We start from the raw sequence: 19,128 nt of genomic DNA, 5'->3' as shown, positions 1-19,128 counted from the left end.
GGAGCCCGACCAGGCTGGTGACGCCGGGGAGAGGTTCCTGATTGTGGGAATGGCTGGGAGACAGAACTGAAGTTGGTATTACAGAGCAAATCTTTCTTCAGTGCTGCCCTAACCTCAGAATCTTCTGCAAATGTCTCCTGCTCATACTTGCCTTGGATGAATGGTATTGTCAGAAATCAAAGATAAGGGGCCATGTTACCTATCTAAGGTCACAAGGGGATGAAAGGAGGAAGGAAAGAGGAATAGTCACAAGTGTCAAGACTTGAGAGAACTGAAAATTTAGAGGAAGCAAGCCATGACTAGAATCATGAGGTAACTTGGAAAAATATGTCCCACTCAAGAATTCCTGGAAATACTGGAAGAGTGCTGAGTTTTTCACTCTCTGCAGGCTCAAGCCAACTGTATTTAAATTGTAGTAGATAAGGTCACCCTCTCAAACCAGAGAACTTTCAGATACCGGGAGCTGACATCAGGTTACACAGAGTTTCTATCTACCATAAATAATGCTGTGTATTTTCATTTGTTTTGAAAGTATAAGGTGGCTGCCAGAGAAAGTGTGTGGCACAGCAGTTCAGCTCTGGCATCAGTAAGAAGTCATTTTCACTGACTCATTGCTAATTTTTTTCTTAATACATCTGGAATCAAAGGAGAAATTCGCTCATTGACCAATGTAAAAAGCAAGGCAACAGCAAAGCAAGCATGAAGTTAAAACTCCATTCCTGGACGTATTTGAAGTGAAGGGAACAACACAGGCACGATGTGGAAGCAGGACAGTCCAGCATTTGGGGAAGAGAAACAGTTTAGTTTGGCTGATGACAGTGGGCAATATTTTGAAATACCATATGATGTATTTTTCCTCCTTAGTATTTTCAGAGTCGGTTTTTTTATTTGTTTGTTTGGTTAGTTGGTTGTTTTTAAAACCCTGCAGCATTCCCTCCTTTGAGCCAAGAAGCCGAAGATAATTTTTTACAGGGAAAGGGAGATGGAAGGCTACCCAGAAGAAAGAAGTCTTTGCTCAGAAGTTTCAAACTAGATTTTTAAAATAAAGTCTGTAGATAAATAATAGTCTCAAAAAATTAGACTTTTGAGCAGGAGGGCGAAGTTTTCTCAGCTCTCTTAGAGCAGAGTTTTTATATAAAGACCCAAAGCTTGGAGGGTTGGTCTCAGAGAAAGAGGAGAGAGAAGAGGATTTGAAAACTTCCTGCCCCACAGAGGAGAGTCAAACCCCTCCGTTTTGGGAGGAGAGCCTGGGAATGAAAGGAAGAGAAGGGAAAGAGGTTGCCAGTGCGTGCTTGGCCTACTTCAGAGTTTGAGGGAAATAAAAAAATATTAGAGACAACCTGGAGGGGGTCAGGCCCTTCAGGGAAGTTCCAGCCAGCACAGCACCATGTCTGGCCTGGCTGAGGGAGATGTCTAAGTGAGCTCAGGGCAGCCTCACAAGTCCCCACACCTGGCTCTGTGGTGCTGGGAAAGCTGGTCCAAAGCCCCCTGGGGGGGGCCTGGCTGCACTGAGAGGACCCACACAGACACCAGAAGAGGCCAGGGCTCTCAAGCAAAGCTACAGAGATGCAGGCCTCTTGACTAGGATGCATGGAAGACTCCAGGCATCCGCACAGGTGCTGGCACACCGCCCCAAATACCAGCCACAAGTCAGCGGCTACACCACAGGATGCCCAGTGACCAGGAGAGGCCAAACTCCCTGCAGTACGACAGGGCAGAGGCAGGCTGGTGATGAGGGAACAAGCAGGGCAACATAACTTACCTGGAGGTCCATAGGGGGACCCTTCAGAAGGGGGGAAAACTGAAAGCTGTGGGGATTAACCCAAAGGAGCTATTTTAAATCAAGAGAGGCTAGACTTTTTTTTACTGAGCTCATAATAGTTTACAACGTTGTGAGATTTCAGTTGTACATTATTACTTGTCCGTCACCACATAAGTGCTCCCCTTCACCCCTGTGCCCACCCCCCCAGCCCCCTTCCCCTGGTAACCACTGAACTGTCCTCTTTGTCCATGTGTTTGTTTATCTTCCACAAATGAGTGAAATCATATGGTGTTTGTCTTTCTCTGTCTGGCTTATTTCACTTAACATAATACCCTCCAGGTCGACCCATGTTGTTGCAAATGGGATGTTTTTCTCTTTTATTATGGCTGAGTAGTATTCCATTGTATATATATACCACATCTCCTCTATCTAATCATCAGTCGATGGGCGCTTGGGCTGCCTTCATGTCTTGGCTATTGTGAATAATGCTGCAATGAACCTAGGGGTGCATAAGTTACTTTGAATTGTTGATTTCAAGTTCTTTGGATAGATACCAAGTAGTGGGATAGCTAGGTCATAGGGTATTTCTATTTTTAGCTTTTTGAGAAATCTCCATAATGTTTTCCATAGTGTCTGTACCAGTTTGCATTCCCACCAGCAGTGTATGAGGGTTCCCTATTCTCCACAACCTCTCCAACATTTGTTATTTTTTGTCTTAGTGATATAGCTATTTTAACAGGTGGAAGGTGATATCTTAGTGTAGTTTTGATTTACATTTCCCTGATGATTAGTGATGTTGAGCATCTTTTCATGTGCCTATTGGCCATCTGTATACCTTCTTTGGAGTAATATCTGTTCATACCCTCTGCCCATTTTTTGATCAGGTTGTTTGTTTTTTTGTTTTTCAAGAGAGGCTAGACACTTTCAATTGGCAAAATCAAGTTTTTCGACCACCAGTGGAAAGACATGTTCAAATTAAAGGAAATTACATAAATTTGTGCACATCTGAGTCAACATATGTGATTTTTTTTTGACCAGAGTGCATGTAGAATATATTTGAAGGAGAATCGTGGAGAGAAGGTAGGTTGAAATTACAACACTCAAGTCTTCTTTGAGGGCAGGGAGATCAAAGAGATTCGTGTCCGTTTCCCTGATCTCTGAATAGAATGGGTGGGACTACATCTGGTAATCTAAGAATAAATGGAAGATTTTCTCCTGGAGGACATTGTGCTAAATGAAATAAGCCAGTTACAGAAAGACAAATACTGCATGATTCTGCTTCTAAGCAGCATCTAAAATAGTCAAACTCATACAAGCAGAAAATACAACATTGGTTGCCAGGGGCTTGGGGTGGGAAAATGGGGAGATGTTCAATGGGTATAAAGTTTCAGTTATGCTACATGAATAAGTTCTAGAGATCTGCTGTACCACATATTGCCTATAGCTAACGATATTGTGCATTTTCAGATTTGTTAAGAGGGTAGATCTCATGTTAAGTACCCCCCCCCCCCCACCACACACACACAAAAGGGACACAAGGAAACTTTGCAAAGTGTTGGGTATGTTTGTTACCTTGATTGTGGTGATGGTATCGCAGGTATTTGCATCTGTCCAAACTCATCAAATTGTACACATTATATGTTCAGTTCTTCAGATATCAGTTAAATCTCAATAAAGCTATTTTAAAAGAAGAATAAATTGAGGGTTTTTTAGTGCTCCTAAGGAATTCCTCATTCCTTCTTTGAAATATCAGTCCTCTGCCTATAGGGCATAAATAAGAAATATCCTTTCTGAGGAAATTATTAACAATATTACCCCCCAAATGAAAACCTCACACAGGCAGGCCGAACGGAAAGTCCATTTGAGCTCCTTGGGGCCCCTGAGCAGAATCTGCAGAATTCCAAGAAGACGGAGCACAAATCTTGGCTAGAGCACATCTGTCTTGCACATTCACGACACTCCTGGGCAGAGCAGAAAAGATTCTCCTTTCTTTTACACCTTCAAGTTTGTTGTTTTAGCTCATAATTAGTTCCATTTAAGAGAATAATCCAAATAAACTGACCTCAGAGATTACAATGTGTTAGCTTGTCTTCTGTTTTAAATCGATGTCAGCAGCTGTTTATTGCTTCAAACAGGACAAAATAATTAAGATGATCCCTTAATGTTTTACACCTTGCAAGTGAAGATTCCGAATGGCCATCAAAGCTTAAAAAAGCAACACTTTCCTTCAAAGCAAACCCCAGGTCTAACTGTGAGATCCTCCCCACGTGTGCACAACATTGAAGCAAGACGAGGTTTGGTCGGGGCCGCCATTTCTCTGCGGTGGATCGGGATGAAGTGGGAGGGAAGACCGTGCAGAAGCAGATAGCACCATTTGCCAGCAGTCAGGGAGCCGTTCACCATCGTTATGGGCCTGTCTGTATGTAAGTTTGGGATATGTCCACAGTGCAAATTGAGCAAATTCTCATGGCGGCTCCCACCAAAGAAACAGTTCTCACAGCTCCAGCACAAACGTTTCAGAGGCCTTCAGCCTCTTTTTCTTTCTGAAAGTGCTGAATTGTACAGGAGAGTTGCAGAAAACTCACATTTGCTCTTTAGTACAACCTAAATATCACCCAGTGGAACTTATGAGGGTTACGTTCATTTTTTAGGCCATTTTGTTACTATTAGTGGCGCAGTTGTAAGACCTTAGTATTTTTCCAAAAGTATGACTATACCTTCTTAAATGCCTAATTTGCACTCACTGAATCACACATTGGGAGAACTTGGCTCATTCAGAATTAAAAATATACTGAACCGACTGAAGTAACTTGAGGGGATTCTTTGTCTGTGAGTCAGAGACTGTGAAACTGTTGGAATGCCTAACAGAGTCCCTTCTAGAGAGACCCTGTGTGAGTGTGTCTCAAGTCCACTGATCCTGCTGGTAAGGATGCCCCAAACCACCTTTTCTTATTATAGATTTGAACAGTTTAGTTTTAAAAATAAGCATACCCAACCCAGTAATTCTCCTCCTGGGTATATACCCAAAAGAATTGAAAGCAGGGATTCGAACAGATATTTTACACGTATGTTCATAGCAGCATTACTTAAAATAGCCAAAAGATGGAAACAACCCAAGTGCCAATCAAAGATGAATGGATAAACAAAATGTGGTGTATATTTATACAATAGAATATTATTCAGTCATAAAATGGAAGGAAATTCTGACACATGCTACAACATGGATGAACCTTGAAGACACTATACTGAGTGAAACAAACCAGACACGAAAGGACAAATATTGTATGATTCCACTTATATGAGGTTCCTAGAGTGGTCAAATTCATAGAGACAGAAAATAGAACACTGGTTACCGGGGCGGGAGGAAGGGAAGGAGTTTAATGGATACAGAGTTTCAGTTTGAGAAGATGAAAACGTTCTGGAGATGGAAAGTGGGGATGGTCACACAACAGTGTGAATGTACTTAATGCCACTGAACTGTACACTTAAAAATGGTTGAAATAGTAAATTTTATGTTATGTATATTTTACCACAATAAAAAAATTATAAAATAATAACTGTACCCAAAATATAATGTTGACTATGGTCTTCTAGATGAATTGCATTACATTTATATAAAGTTTAATTTTAAAAGCCATCACGTCAATAGAAAGAGCATGACTTGGAGAGATCTGTCAGGAGGGAAAAAAGCACTAAGACAAAATGGCTGATGATCTGCCATAACCCAAAGAAATAAAGAAAACTCACATAAATTGAAGTGACAGTACTAGTAAAAGAAATCCCTTAACCTAACCGAGTGGATAGACTAAAACTTGTCCAAGATGGTACCCACTGGCCACATGTGACTAGTGAGTACTTGAAATGTGGCTAGTCCAAAGTGAACTGTGACATAAGTGTAAAATACACAACTTCAAAGATTTAGTGAAAAAGAAAATAAAACGTATCTCATCAATAATTTTTATATTGATTAAATGTTTGATACTATTTTGGATGCATTGGGTTAAAGATATTAAAATTAATTTCACCTGTTTTCTTTTTACCTTTTTTATACAGCTTCTAGACAATTTTAAATTACACAGTCCCTTATTTTATATTTCCATTGGACAGCACTGCTCTCGAGGTATACCAGGGTGCTTCACGGTATCACAGCACAGAGGAAGAGTTCATTTCAGGCTCACGGACTCATTCTCTAAGGTATAAGAGACCAACGTTGTTGGTTACTTTTAAGACTTTGTCAGTTCTGCCAATTTTTCCTTAACCTTTTTTCTCATCCTTGTTCCTTTCTATGTTGATTTGGGAGATTGCCTACAACTTTATACTACGCCCCGCATCACAAAATGTTTATTGGTCTCATTTCCTCTCCTATAATCTATTCAGTCAGCGTACTCTGATCAGATTAACTTTTAGGAAATCCTCCTGTAGAATGTTTTTTCCATGTTTAAAATGAAGTGACTACAGTCTGGAGAATTTGCAGATTCTGGGTTTTCCAGAGATTCTGAATCAGTAGGTTGCGGGTAGGGCCCAGACTCGGCATTTTAACAGCTACCCCAGATGGGTCTTTATGCACAAGGTCTGAGGAACACTGGCCTGTAGGATTAAGCTCAGATTCCTCAAAGTAATTTTCAAGGCTCTTTTTACCTTCATAACCTTATTAGTCAGTCTATCTGAGGGAGAATGGGAAGCAAACACCTAGAGAAACTTTGGAAGAAAACAGTCCTCTGTTCTGAGTGTTGATACTTGCCCAGTTGAGGGCAGGAGGTTGGCCCTAAAGATGTCTCCAGCTCTGCTATTCTATGACCATAAACTTACCGTTATAATTAGCCACATCTTCAGACTAATTTTTCCAAGCTTCTGCCTGAATTTGAGGATGTCAACCTATTCAACACTGCATTTTCTAGTGCTGACACCCTAATACGAATCTATGTGGATCAAGAGAGTTTTGACATGTGTCCTTTTTCATAAACTATTTTCTTTGGTTTTCTATTGATGAGCCTCAGGCATCTTTAGGGATGCTAATGTCAGGACTTAATCAAATAAACTCTCATTCTAATAGACAAAAATCATGACATTGCAGATGGATGAACCGAAGGCCATATCTGGCTCACAGAATTGTTTTGATTTTTCTGCCCGGTTACTGTCACAGTTTGTGTCCCCCTCCTAAATTCCTATGTGGAAGCCCTAACCCCTAGTGTGGCAGTATTTGGGGACAGGCCTTTTAAGCAGGTAATTAAGGTTAAATGAGGTCAAAAGAGTGGGGCCCTAATCCCATAGGAACAGTGTCCTTATAAGAAGAGGAAGAGACACTGGAGATTAATCTCTCTGCGTGTGCACAGAGGGAGGTGCCACGTGAGGACACAGCAAGAAGGTGTCTGTCTGCAAGCCAGGAAGAGGGGGCTCACCAGAAACCAACCTGCCCACACTTGGATCCTGGATTTCCAGCCTCTAGAACTGTGAGAAAATAAATGTCTGTTGTTTCAGCCCCTCAGTCTGTGGTGTTGTTCTGGCAGCCCTAGCAACTAATAGTTACCAGTGTTTACAATTTGGGAGATTGCCTATAAAAATCTGAATTTTCTCAAAAAATAAGATCTGGCAACAATTGGCTAGAGATGAGTAGTAATTTGTCTGCACTCTCCAGTTCTCCACAGTCTCCACCACTCCCTTTTGTCTCCCAGACATGGAAGCTAAAGGTCAATTGGCAATTATATCAGTATTATTTTTTTAAAAATCTAGCTCTTTTCACTCATTTACATTACTTGCCTGACACTTGTGAACATTTAGGTTGGTAACTGCTGATGTAATCCACTGCCAAAGGTCAATTTTCTTTCCAGTAGTGAAAAAGTATTTGCATTTAACTATCTACATTCTTTTGTCTGCACTCTCTTTTTCCTATATAGTCTTCTTTTATGGCCATGCCAACCAGTTGCGGATTCTTCAAGCCTATATGAACCATACTGATATACACTAATATACCTTTCAATCACGAAAATAAATTAAGACATAAATCTAAACTGTAATGACAAATCTTAACTCTGAACATCATGGGCCAATTATGTAATTTGCAAAGGATGTCTTTTATCAACTAATAAATCAGGGTGGCATGAACTGGCAAAAGAAAAGCTCCCTCTGGTCTTGACAGATGCAAATAAAGAATAAATTACTTTTACTTGGAAATTTGAAAATAATGGATTGGGAGTATAAGGACTCCATCTGTTACACGATTTCAAGTCAGCCATGACAGTTGCACATCAGAAACATATTGAAATATTAACTTTACTTCTTGCATTTATAGAATTAAAGCATAAAACATTTTAAGAGCCAGAAAATGTAATAACCATTTGTCAGAGAAAATGGGAGCAGAAGCTGGAGACAGAAATTAAAGCAGAGGGAAAAAAGGGGAAAACAATTGCTAGAATGAAGGGAAATTAACGTGACAATTAGAGCATAAAGGAATAGCACAAAAGCACAAAGGAGAAAAACATGACTCTTTAAAGGAGAACACAAGACTACGAAACTGTACTATATTTACTTATTGGTTGGCACATTTTGGTTGGAAGTGTATTTCTATTAGATTAATTCAGGCAAAACATATAAAGAGACAATAGTAAGTCCCAATATTGTTCATCTTAGGCATCTATAACAGAATAAACAACGAATGGATCAAAATCATTCTTTTCTTTTCAAAACAACAGTATATGAAGCAATCTATCAATGTTCTTTTGAGTTATTTCATTTGTCTGCTTTCTCTGCTCTTGGAATAGAATTTAGCTGCTTAACTGTCAAAAATCAACTAAGGAGGGGCTGGCCCCGTGGCCAAGTGGTTAAGTTTGCGTGCTCCGCTGCAGGCGGCCCAGTGTTTCGTTGGTTCGAATCCTGGGCGTGGACATGGCACTGCTCATCAAACCATGCTGAGGCAGCGTCCCACATGCCACAACTAGAAGGACCCACAATGAAGAATACACAACTATGTACTGGGGGGCTTTGGGGAGAAAAAGGAAAAAAATAAAATCTTAAAAAAAAAATCAACTAAGGAAACGTTCAGAATTTACATATGGGCCACTTCAGTCTGTTTCAAGTATACAGCACTATTATTAGTTGTAGTTGAAAGCTATTATAAATGTGCATTTTGTAGACTAAAAATATTTTACACTGTTTTAGATATTGAAGTTAAAATTCTTTTTTTGTCAAAATAAACTTGTTTATTTTATGTAAGTGTTGTGTATCCCACTCGTAAACTGAAGATCTTTCTTTTAAAGTTAGTATTAGGAAGAATGTCTTCTTAGAAGTTTCCAAATAATAAAAAAGTAAACTTCATTGGGAGAGATTTTATTATCACTTTTTTTAGGTTTATGTTTATTTTTTATTAATTAATTTATTTTCAGGTGTACATCAAAATATATATTGAATTCTGTGTATATTATATCATGTTCACCACCTGAAAACTAATTATACGGCCATACCACCCTGAACGCGCCCGATCTCGTCTGATCTCGGAAGCTAAGCAGGGTCGGGCCTGGTTAGTACTTGGATGGGACTTTTAATTTTTTAAAAAAGTAATTCATGTTATTGTGAAATAGATTAGAAAACACAGAGGAGCAAAAGAGACAACAAAAATTCGAAATAATCATTGTTAAATCACAGTTTAGTGTGTTTGTCAGGTCTTTCACTGTGACGAGCTACATATATATAATGTTTTTTAATGTGCTCACACTGTATATACTGCTTCAGACCCTGCTTTCCAATTTAACAATATCTTATGAAAAGCTTTCTATGTCATTAACTATTATTCTACAACATGCTTTCACTCTGTGGTTGAACCATAATTGAATTAACCCAAATTTTTACCTCTAAGATTTTTACCGTTATAAACAATGATGTGGCTAACACCCTTGTAGATAAACCCTTGGGCATAATCCAAAAGGCACACAAAATTATAAAGTTTTTGGTGTGCATTGCCAAATTGCCCCTACAGAATGATTGTGCCCATTTAGATAAAACCTAGTATGATATGAGATTATTTATTTTACCAATTCGCCTGTATTTTTTTTCTTAAAGATTTTATTTTTTTCCTTTTTCTCCCCAAAGCCCCTCGGTACATAGTTGTATATTCTTAGTTGTGGGTCCTTCTAGTTGTGGCATGTGGGATGCCGCCTCAGCGTGGCTCAAGGAGCGGTGCCTTGTCCGTGCCCAGGATTCGAACTGACAAAACACTGGGCTGCCTGCAGCAGAGCATGCAAACTTAACCACTCGGCCACGGGGCCAGCCACAATCTGCCTCTATTTTAAATAAGATCATGAGTAAGAATTACCTAATACAGTGCCTGAATTTAGTAGCATTATACAAAATGTGGTTCCCTTTCTACTCTATTCTCATTGAGGAAGAGAATTCCACTTTCTACCCTTAAGTACATGAGGAACATTGGGTTTTTTTGGCATTTAATGCAGTGAAGTTCTTAAATAAGTGGGTTTCCTTACTGTTTTCACTGAATTATGGGAATGGACACAGCTATTCATTCCCCAGTCTTCCATGGAATGAGATTAAACATCTTCAATTATTTGGACTGTGAAATTTTCATTATCTTTTTAACCTAATCCCATTAGGTAAAAGAAAAAGAAAGGATTTACTCAGGCCTCTTGGTTGTCTATCGACAAGTGAGATTCTCATTTTCCTAAATGGAAATAAAGTTTCTGAATATTTTGGATCATCTCTCAAATCCATGCAAATGCCTTAGAGATGCATAAGGTTAACCCCAAAATCTATCAAAATAACAGGATTCACAATGCCATCCCCTAAGAAATCTAACCTTCCATTCACTTTCAGAACCTAGAAAAGTTTTTAAAAAGAAACAAGTTATTTCTAGTGCAAGTCATCCTGAGATGACTTGCAAAAGAACCCCGAGGACCTACAAACAGGAGAACAGTCATGGCAAGGATTTCTAAAGGGAAACCTTGCAAAGTAGAGCGGACGATCAAGGAATATCTGTTTAAACTCTTTCCACCTTAAACTCCTTTCAAACGGAAACACCAGCTATCGCCAAGAGCATCCTGGATCCCCAAGATGTCCTGGGGAAAAATAAAAGCTAAAAAATAACCTAGTCGCTGAAAACTTATAAAGAATTAATGTTGCCAGCTTCAAATAGCAGAAGAAAATTTTAACACAGAAAAAATCTTACACAAAAATGAATTTAAAAAAAAGGGAGCGTTCTCATGGCATGTGGTAACAAAGAAATGGTGCAATCTTCTAACCGTTTGTTCTCCGACAGCTATGGGTGCTTTCACCGCCTGTTGACATTTTTTTGGTAAGATCGGGGTTTTCTGTTGTGCCCTTTCACGACGAAAAGCCAAAACTGACGTTTAAATTCAGCTTATTTGTTTACTCTAAGGGTACTACTATTTCTGGTGTTTGAGTTAAAAAAAATTTTTAGAAATACACGAGATGATTTTCATGTTAATTTCCTTTATCTGTTTCCAAGTGCTTAGTGTCTTTTAAGATGGCGCTCTTGGGGCCGTCCTGTGGCCCAGTGGTTAAGTTCGCGCGCTCCGGTTCGGGGGGGGGGGGGGGGGGCCCAGGGTTTCGCCCGTTCGGATCCTGGGCACGGACATGCTGAGATGGCGTCCCACAACCAGAAGGACTTGCAACTAGGATTCACAACTATGTGCTGGGGGGCTTTGGAGAGGAGAAGAAGAAGAAGAAAAAAAGATTGGCAACAGATGTTAGCTCAGATGCCAATCTTTAATAAAGCGGCACTGTTTTTATTTAAGGGATTTATTAATCATACCAACGGAAGCCCCGAGCTTCTCTGTCAAGCATATTGTAAAGAGCAATGCTCCTTCCCCACCGTTTGGCCAGTTCTTCTGTGCTGCTGGTTTTGCCTATTGCTTCCCTTCACTCCTAGGACCCACCTATTCCAAGAATATTTAAAAATCTTAAGACAATGGTGAACATTTCCTTTAATAAAAATATAACAATAATATATTTATTCACTTTTTTATAGCCATCATAATCCATGGTTTCTAGATGTATTTTTAATGTTAGTGAAACAGCTAAACCGTGACTAACATTAGAAAAATCTACTGTTGAAAGTTAAAGGATTTACACTAATAGTTAAATTCAGTTCTTAGTTAGCATTAATATCATTTCCTTGTTCCTATTATCCTCTTTTATAACCTCCTTCGAAAAGCAGTGAAGATGAAGTGGTGTTTTACCAAACCTTAAAATTCTCAGAAATGCCTTATCTTTTTACTGGAGAATCCATCACTGGTATAATTTTCATCCTGTGCAGCCTTTTCATTTTCATTTCACACAGATTATTTACATTTAATTCAATTAAGTTTACGATCTTCTCCAAATTATGACAAACATACACAGTACTTAATATTTTTCAATAAAATCTCCTTGCCTGCTCTTTAAAGCATTAACTGAGACTGCCGGTTTAAGGAGCTGATGCATATACAAAGCTATTTTCCTGGCTGGTATAAGATGGTTGGGACAGTTAGTTCCTAAACATTTCAGCACGCCGAGGTTACGTATATGATTATTTTAACTGGCTTCTAATGTTTCTATAACCTGATAAAATGCTGTTAATCCTTTGCAGCCTCTTTTTAAAAAGTACCTTGTGTGCTGAAAACAAGTTCAGAAATTCAAAGCAATTTTATGTGAAGTAATGTTATCCTTACATCAGCATAAATTAATTCTTTCCATAAAAGTGTTGGTGGATCCCGTGAGGGAAATAAAACATGTCATTGTTTATGCTTTGTGAGTCCAAAAGCAAAAATCTCACCCATTGCTTATGTTTTTGTGATCTGCATTATCTGGCCCAGTGACAGTTATACATTATCTTCTCAGATGTTTGATAGTATTTAGGAGAAATTTGGAATGACCTCGGGATGCTCTCTCAAGTCCAGCTGCTGAACTCTAAATTCTATTTAATAACCGTTTGTGCAATCAGCACATCTCCTCGGAACTCTCCTGTGGGTTGCAAGTGATCAAACAGACAAAGCCACAATGACAGGACAGTTAGATGGGTTTAACAGAAGATCTTCATGAGCGACTATCAAACTGCACACTGGGAAGGCCATATCTTTTATTAAAATCATCACAAATACAAAAGCATCACTGAAATATACATATACCGTGTACATATATTCTCAAATTCCTGGAAAATTATCACCGATTTATTGGCTTTACATTTCATTATATGGCATATCCCTAAAACATTAAATAGAATTAAAATATCCATGCAGCTTTTGGATGAACAGCATCCTTTGCATTTTTAATTCATGTGTTTTCATTCAGACATTTGTCTGTTTGTCAAGGATTGGCTAATAAATTTCACCCAATTTAGGATTCCTGGCCACGGGAGTGACGTTCCGTGTCATGTAAAATTTGGTAGCTTGTAATGTCTTTTCCAATTTCAAGTGTATCTTGCCTTTTCTGTAGCAAGAGCCAGCCTGCGGATGTTGGATATACAACCAGCTGCGGCTTCCTGGAGCTCTTGATCAGGGGACCCAACCATATCCAGTAGAAGCTGTGACACACAAAGGAGGAGGAGAAGGGAAACAAGAATAAAACCGTTAGTCTAAAGACGTAAAGTTAGGCTATGAAAACAATTTTAAATATTAAATATTTTTAAAAGTCACCAGTAAAAGTACAAGAAATTGCATTTGGGAAAATACAAATATAAATGGTTCTTAATCAGATGCAGGAATTTCTCATGGAATTCTTACCTTTCAATTTTCTGGAGCTGAGCTAGACCTGTTCCTCTCTCCTTTCTTTAATCATCTAACTGCTGTGGATCCTGCTTTGAAATTTCTCTGGCATCCTTTCTGGCTTTTCCCCCTCCCAGGACAAGCCAGCAGCATATCAGCCCTAGACTGTTAGTACACCCTCTTGGCTGTAATCTCTCTGCATTCCAATCCACCTGATCATGTCACAACCTAACTGTACCAGGTCCTTAACAGAGACTTTCATTGACTCCCCACGCTCACTAACTAGAGCCCAGTGTATTGAGCTGTCCCTACAGGATTTTTGTGTTCTGGCCTCAGTTTACCTTTCTTGCCATTCATCTTTCTCCTGCTCCCTCCATACTACAAGCTCACACTTCCCCACTTTCCTTGCCTTGATTGATGCCATTTCTCTGCCTAAAATGCCCTCCATTCCCCTTCTCTGACTTTCTAAATTTTATCCATCTTTCACCACCCAGCTACAGCTAACTTTTCCACAAAGCCCCCACTGATTTCCATCAAATGGAAATGATGATTTCCCCCTCATCATAACTCTCATAGCAGTTTAATCAAATGTGAGTTGCTACACTTATATTTTCCCCTTCTGAACAGATATTTGGATTAATTCTTTCTGTCCTTCTTTATATCGTAAACTCTGAAACTTGTTATATCATATGGTGCCCTAATACATAACAGATGCCAAATAAATGTCAAATAAATGAATTAGAACTTTTAAAATCTATCAATTATGATTCTAATTAGTAGTTCTGATAAAAGTTTTAAAAATTTAATTTGAATTGTATGTTTTCTATCCAGTACAAATGTTGATAATGTCAGAAAATGAGGATGACTTGATGAGCAAAGAAAGGGTGTAAAGAGAAATACTGTGAAACATCTGAATATGGCAGCCTTAGGAGTTTGGCTTTTATTCTGTAGGTAATAAAGAAGAAGTTATTTCAGCACTTTAATCAGCAGAGTGACAGGGTCATATTTGTATTTTAGAAAGATAACTTTTATGGCAACTTATAGAATATTGGCTGTAGGAGAAGAGACTGATGGATACCACGATACTTCAGGATAGAAGTGACAAGGACTGAATGAAGCAGGAACCAGGGATGGCACAGAAGGAATGAATTCAAGGGATATTTAGGGACTAAACTATTCAACAAATGACCCAAGGACAGTTGGTTATCCAAGTAGAAGAAAATAAAAATAGTAATCTCACATCATACATAAACATCAATTCCAGGTGGATTAATGATTTAAATAAGAAAGGACAAATATAAAACATTTAGAAGGTTGTGTATGAGAAAACCTTGATCAGCTTGGGGTATTGGAGGATGTCTAGCCCCTCGGTTCCCCGACCTCCTCATTCTAATGATCTTCCACTTTAGCCCCCCACTTCCAGGTCCTTATATTCCCTCACTCTCAATAGTCCTGCCTCCAAACTCTCTGACCACAATTTCTTCTCCTCTGATTTGGCCATTGAACTTACTTGTTTGTTCTCATCACAACCTCTAGTCCATTGGCCTACATACTTTTTCTTGAACCATGTCCTGTCTTCACTTTCTCCACAATGAGTTTATATTCCATAGTACATCTTTTCAACCATTCTCTTACCAGTTTTTTTGAAAGATTCACCCTGAGCTAACATCTGTTGCCAATCTTCCTCCTTTTTTTCTTTCTCATTAAAGCCCCAGTGCATTTGTATATCCTAGTTGTAAGTCCTTCTAGTTCTTCTATGTGAGCCACCACCACAGCTTGGCAACTGACAAATGGGTGGTATGGTTCCACAACCGGGAAATGAACCCTGGCTGCCAAGGCAGTAAGAGCACCAAACTTAGGCCATCAGGGCTGGCTCTCTTACCAGTTTTTTAAACCTCCTTATGACATCCATCCACTAAAACCATAGCCAACTCTGTAACATGCCCCCACCTTAACAAAGCCCTGCTGGAGGCAATATGTATACAACAAGGCAAATGAATCCACTATAAATCCAACCTCAACTGGATTCTCCCAGCAATCTAAACATGCCTCTCTCTCATTAGGTCACTTTCTTACTCTTTCCAATGCCTATTTCAAATCTTCTTCATTCTTCTCCAATCTCCAACTCTTCTTTACAGCCCCTATTCTCAGCAGATAACCTATAAGGGCTCCTTCATAAACTTGATGGAAGTCATTAGATAGGAACTACTTCAACCAAATCTGCAAACCTACCTGCACTTAGCACACCTTTTTCTCCTTCTCTTCCAGTGATAAAGGATGCATCTCTCCTTGTATCCTTCTATTCAAGGTCCCCCACTCCACTTGTATTCTTCATCCAGACTCTTCCTTAGGAGATTTTACCACCACATGCTCCCTCTCTTCTTAGTTTATCTGGAACCTCTCCCTTCTACTGATTCCTTCCCATTATCACTTAAACACACATCTCCATTTCTTAAACAACAACAATAACAACCACCTCCCTCCCCCAAACCCACCATTTTGACTCATTTTTTCCCCTTCATAAACAAATTTCTTTAAAGAGTTGTCTGGACTCACTGTCTCCAGTCTTAAATTCCACTCAACTCACACCAGGTTGGCTTCTGCCTTTAGCTCTCCACTGAAACACCACTCTTGAAGATCAGCAATAACTTCCATGTTGCAAAGAGCAATTGACACGAGTCCTCATCTTATTTGACCCCTTAATGGCAGTTGATATAATCGACCACTTTCTCCCGTTTGTAATTGTCTCTGCTATTGGCTTCTTATACCACACCCTCCTGGTTTTCTTTATATCCATTTATCCTCATCTTCTCTCTCTTCATTGATGGCTCTTTCTCTTCCTCCCAACCATAAATGGTTAGAGTTCCTTAGAACAAATTCCTTTTCTGTTCTCTCCCCTAGATGGTTTCTTTCAGTACCTGACTTCAAATATCATTCATATGGAACCATCTTCTAAATTTATATCTCCGCCTCAGAACCTTCTTTTTAACGACACTTCATATCCAATGCTTCTTAGACATCTCCACTTGGAAGTCTCACAGCTATCTCAAACTTAATATATTCCAAATTATTCTCCAATATCAACAATAGATATCATCACTTAGTGGCTCAAGCCAGAAATCTCCCTGCCTCACACTCACTCACATCCTCATCTCCCCTGCACTCTATCCAACTAACTATCATATTCTTGTGATTCAATTCCCGACACTTATTTCAAAGCCATTCACTTCTTTCTATGGCCACTGTTACTCACCACCCCTGTAAATCCTAAACAGCTTCTCACTGTCTTTGTACCCTCTCTTGCCCTCCTGTAGTTAATCACTCATACTGCCTCCAGAGTAGTTTCCTAAATTGTGAAATTCACCGACAAGGGGCAAAATTCTAGAGAAACAAAACAGAATGAGACATAGTCAGTCTTCTGAGATTCAAGAGGAAGAAATATTCTCTTCTGAGTTAGGGAAACAAGGCCATTTTTGGGAGCTCATGCCTTGTGAGTTTTGCATTGTTAATGTAATTAAACAAGGAGGCCATTAAGTTCGGTGGCTCCAACGCCTTGGTAAGCAAACCAAAACTTTAATCAGAGTCAATGCACTCGAATCTGAGAAAATGAAACCTAAGGACAACCAGTCCCCAACAGCCAGCTAGGGTTTCCCGAATAAGGCAACCACTTAAGCTACAGCCAATCAAGTAATTTCCATGCTTTGCCTCTGCTTTTGTCTTCTCTATAAAAACCTTCCCCTACATCCTGTTGGTGGAGCCCCCCTAACCAGGTTCAGTTTGACCCTGCCCAATGTGAATCGATGTTTATTCAAACAAACTCTTGTAAATTTTACCAGTGCCTCAGTTTATCTTTTAACAGCATTGCTGAGTGTTTTTCTCCAGCATCATTCAATAACCTAGGTTTAGGACAGAGGAAATAGAGTACAGGATTGTAAATCATTTTAACAGCCATTTGGTCCAAGCTGGGCTGGAAGGGAAGTAAGAACAGAAGCCTACTGAGAATCTAGGAGAATTAGGAGGAGAGACTTCAGTGAAATAGGAAAACGGTTTTGGCAGGATTGAAGTGTAGGAAGAAGTAAGAAGTTGAAAAAGAGGGCATTGTAGTCTGAGAATGGAATATTTGGAGTTTAAGATTTCACAGCTAAAGTTAAGTATTGACAAGGTCCAGGGTATGGCCATGGGAAGGCAGGTCAGTATAAGATTGTTAAGAAATTTTGTATACACACACACATAACTTATCCTATATTCGTACTCTCCCTCTCTGTCTCTGCAGGAAGAGGAAATAATGGGAAAATAAAAGGAAGGAAGAAGAAGAGAGGCATCAGCTCTCCTCGGTTCCTGTAGCACACAGCTCAGAGGTCTCTGTCTAGCCACTCACACTCAAATCCCTTTCCCAGCTTGCAACTTTGAACTCTTGATCTGCACTTGAGTATTTTTATCAATCCTTACTATTATATGAAAGCTTTTAAAGCAGATGTAACTATGTGAAGTTTAGACTATTTCTTCTAAATATATATTTCATACAGAAGTTCATCCACCTCCCTTTTTTCATACTTGCACACATTTTATGTGCCCACCTCCATCACTGTAACCCTCCCTCACAGGGCCAGCCTGCCTTGCTTCTGCTCTGGTCCCTGGTCGCTCCTCCAAGGTTTTTTGCTGATGATTTTTAAATCTGGGAAGAGGGGAAATAGAATCTTAGCTATGAATCCTGACTATCTGAGTAGGGAACTAGACACTTGCCCTATGCTGTTCAGCTCCTTTGTAGAAAAGCCAGTGTCAAACAGCAGTCAAGTCACCCCGAGCCTTAATGTCACAGCTCTTTGGATTTGTCTCCTGACTCTTCCATTTACCGGGCAGGTGACTGAACCTCTTACCTCTCTCTTCTCATATGCGAAATGGGATCATCTACCTCTGAGGGTTATTGTGAAGAAGAATGAGATCATATAGACCTTTAAACAACGGTTGAACACCTGTATTCACAGCCTTTTGCTGTCTTTACGTCGTTCATCTCCCCTTCCTTCCCCTCTTCCCGTTCTGTCTGATTGTTTCCTGAGCCTTGTTTGGATCCAAGTATGTAGCTATGTAGGGTGTGAGAGGGAAAACTGGAGAAGCACAGGCTGCGAGAATTTACACTGGAAAGGGCAGAGGATTCCTTGTGGGAGAGAAGAAAACAACAGATGGGGAAGGAAAGGAGGAAGGAGGAGGGGGGAGGAGCCTCTACCCTGTTTTGAAGAAAGAGTTTGGAGAGCTTGGAGTAGAGGGGTTATTTTAGGAGCAACTTCAGGGTGAGAGAGAGATACTGAGTGTAAGAAAGAGAAGAGGATTTTAAAGCAGTTTAACAGTGCACGAATGTGCTATTTTCAAGAGAGAGTGAGGCTGGGATTCAAATTGCTTTCAGTATCTATTTGGTTGCCCCTCTTTTGTGTCTCTGACTGCATTTCCAAGTCAGGACTGGACCATGCGGTAGCTTGGCTTCATACAGGTTATGCCTTTAAATCGCGTACATCCAGTGCCCAGTACAAAGTCAGTGCCCCATAAACGGTGTTCATTATCATGGTGATGATTTCGCCAGTTCTAAAGTCTGGTTCTGGCATTTGTTCCCTGGAGCCCACCCCAGTTAGTTTGGGAGGAATGAGGAAGCAGGAATTTTGGCCCTAA

At 39.7% G+C, this 19,128-nt stretch overlaps 1 protein-coding gene across 3 annotated transcripts in view; it reads right to left on the bottom strand.

The window, feature by feature from the left end:
* Window positions 1–12,832: 12,832 nt before the first annotated feature.
* Window positions 12,833–19,128, bottom strand: part of ODAD2 (outer dynein arm docking complex subunit 2) — a 184,577-nt gene continuing 178,281 nt past the window's right edge. For all 3 annotated transcript variants that reach the window (XM_046679611.1, XM_046679610.1, XM_046679612.1), the window contains one exon: window positions 12,833–13,286. In XM_046679611.1, coding sequence (XP_046535567.1) covers window positions 13,173–13,286 — 114 coding nt within the window. In that variant the 3' untranslated portion in view covers window positions 12,833–13,172. The remainder of the gene's footprint in view (window positions 13,287–19,128) is intronic.

This window comes from Equus quagga, chromosome 12, assembly GCF_021613505.1.
Source record: "Equus quagga isolate Etosha38 chromosome 12, UCLA_HA_Equagga_1.0, whole genome shotgun sequence".
Lineage (NCBI taxonomy): Eukaryota > Metazoa > Chordata > Mammalia > Perissodactyla > Equidae > Equus > Equus quagga.
Note: the sequence above shows the minus strand (reverse complement) of the source record. Positions and strands in the feature narration are given on the sequence as shown.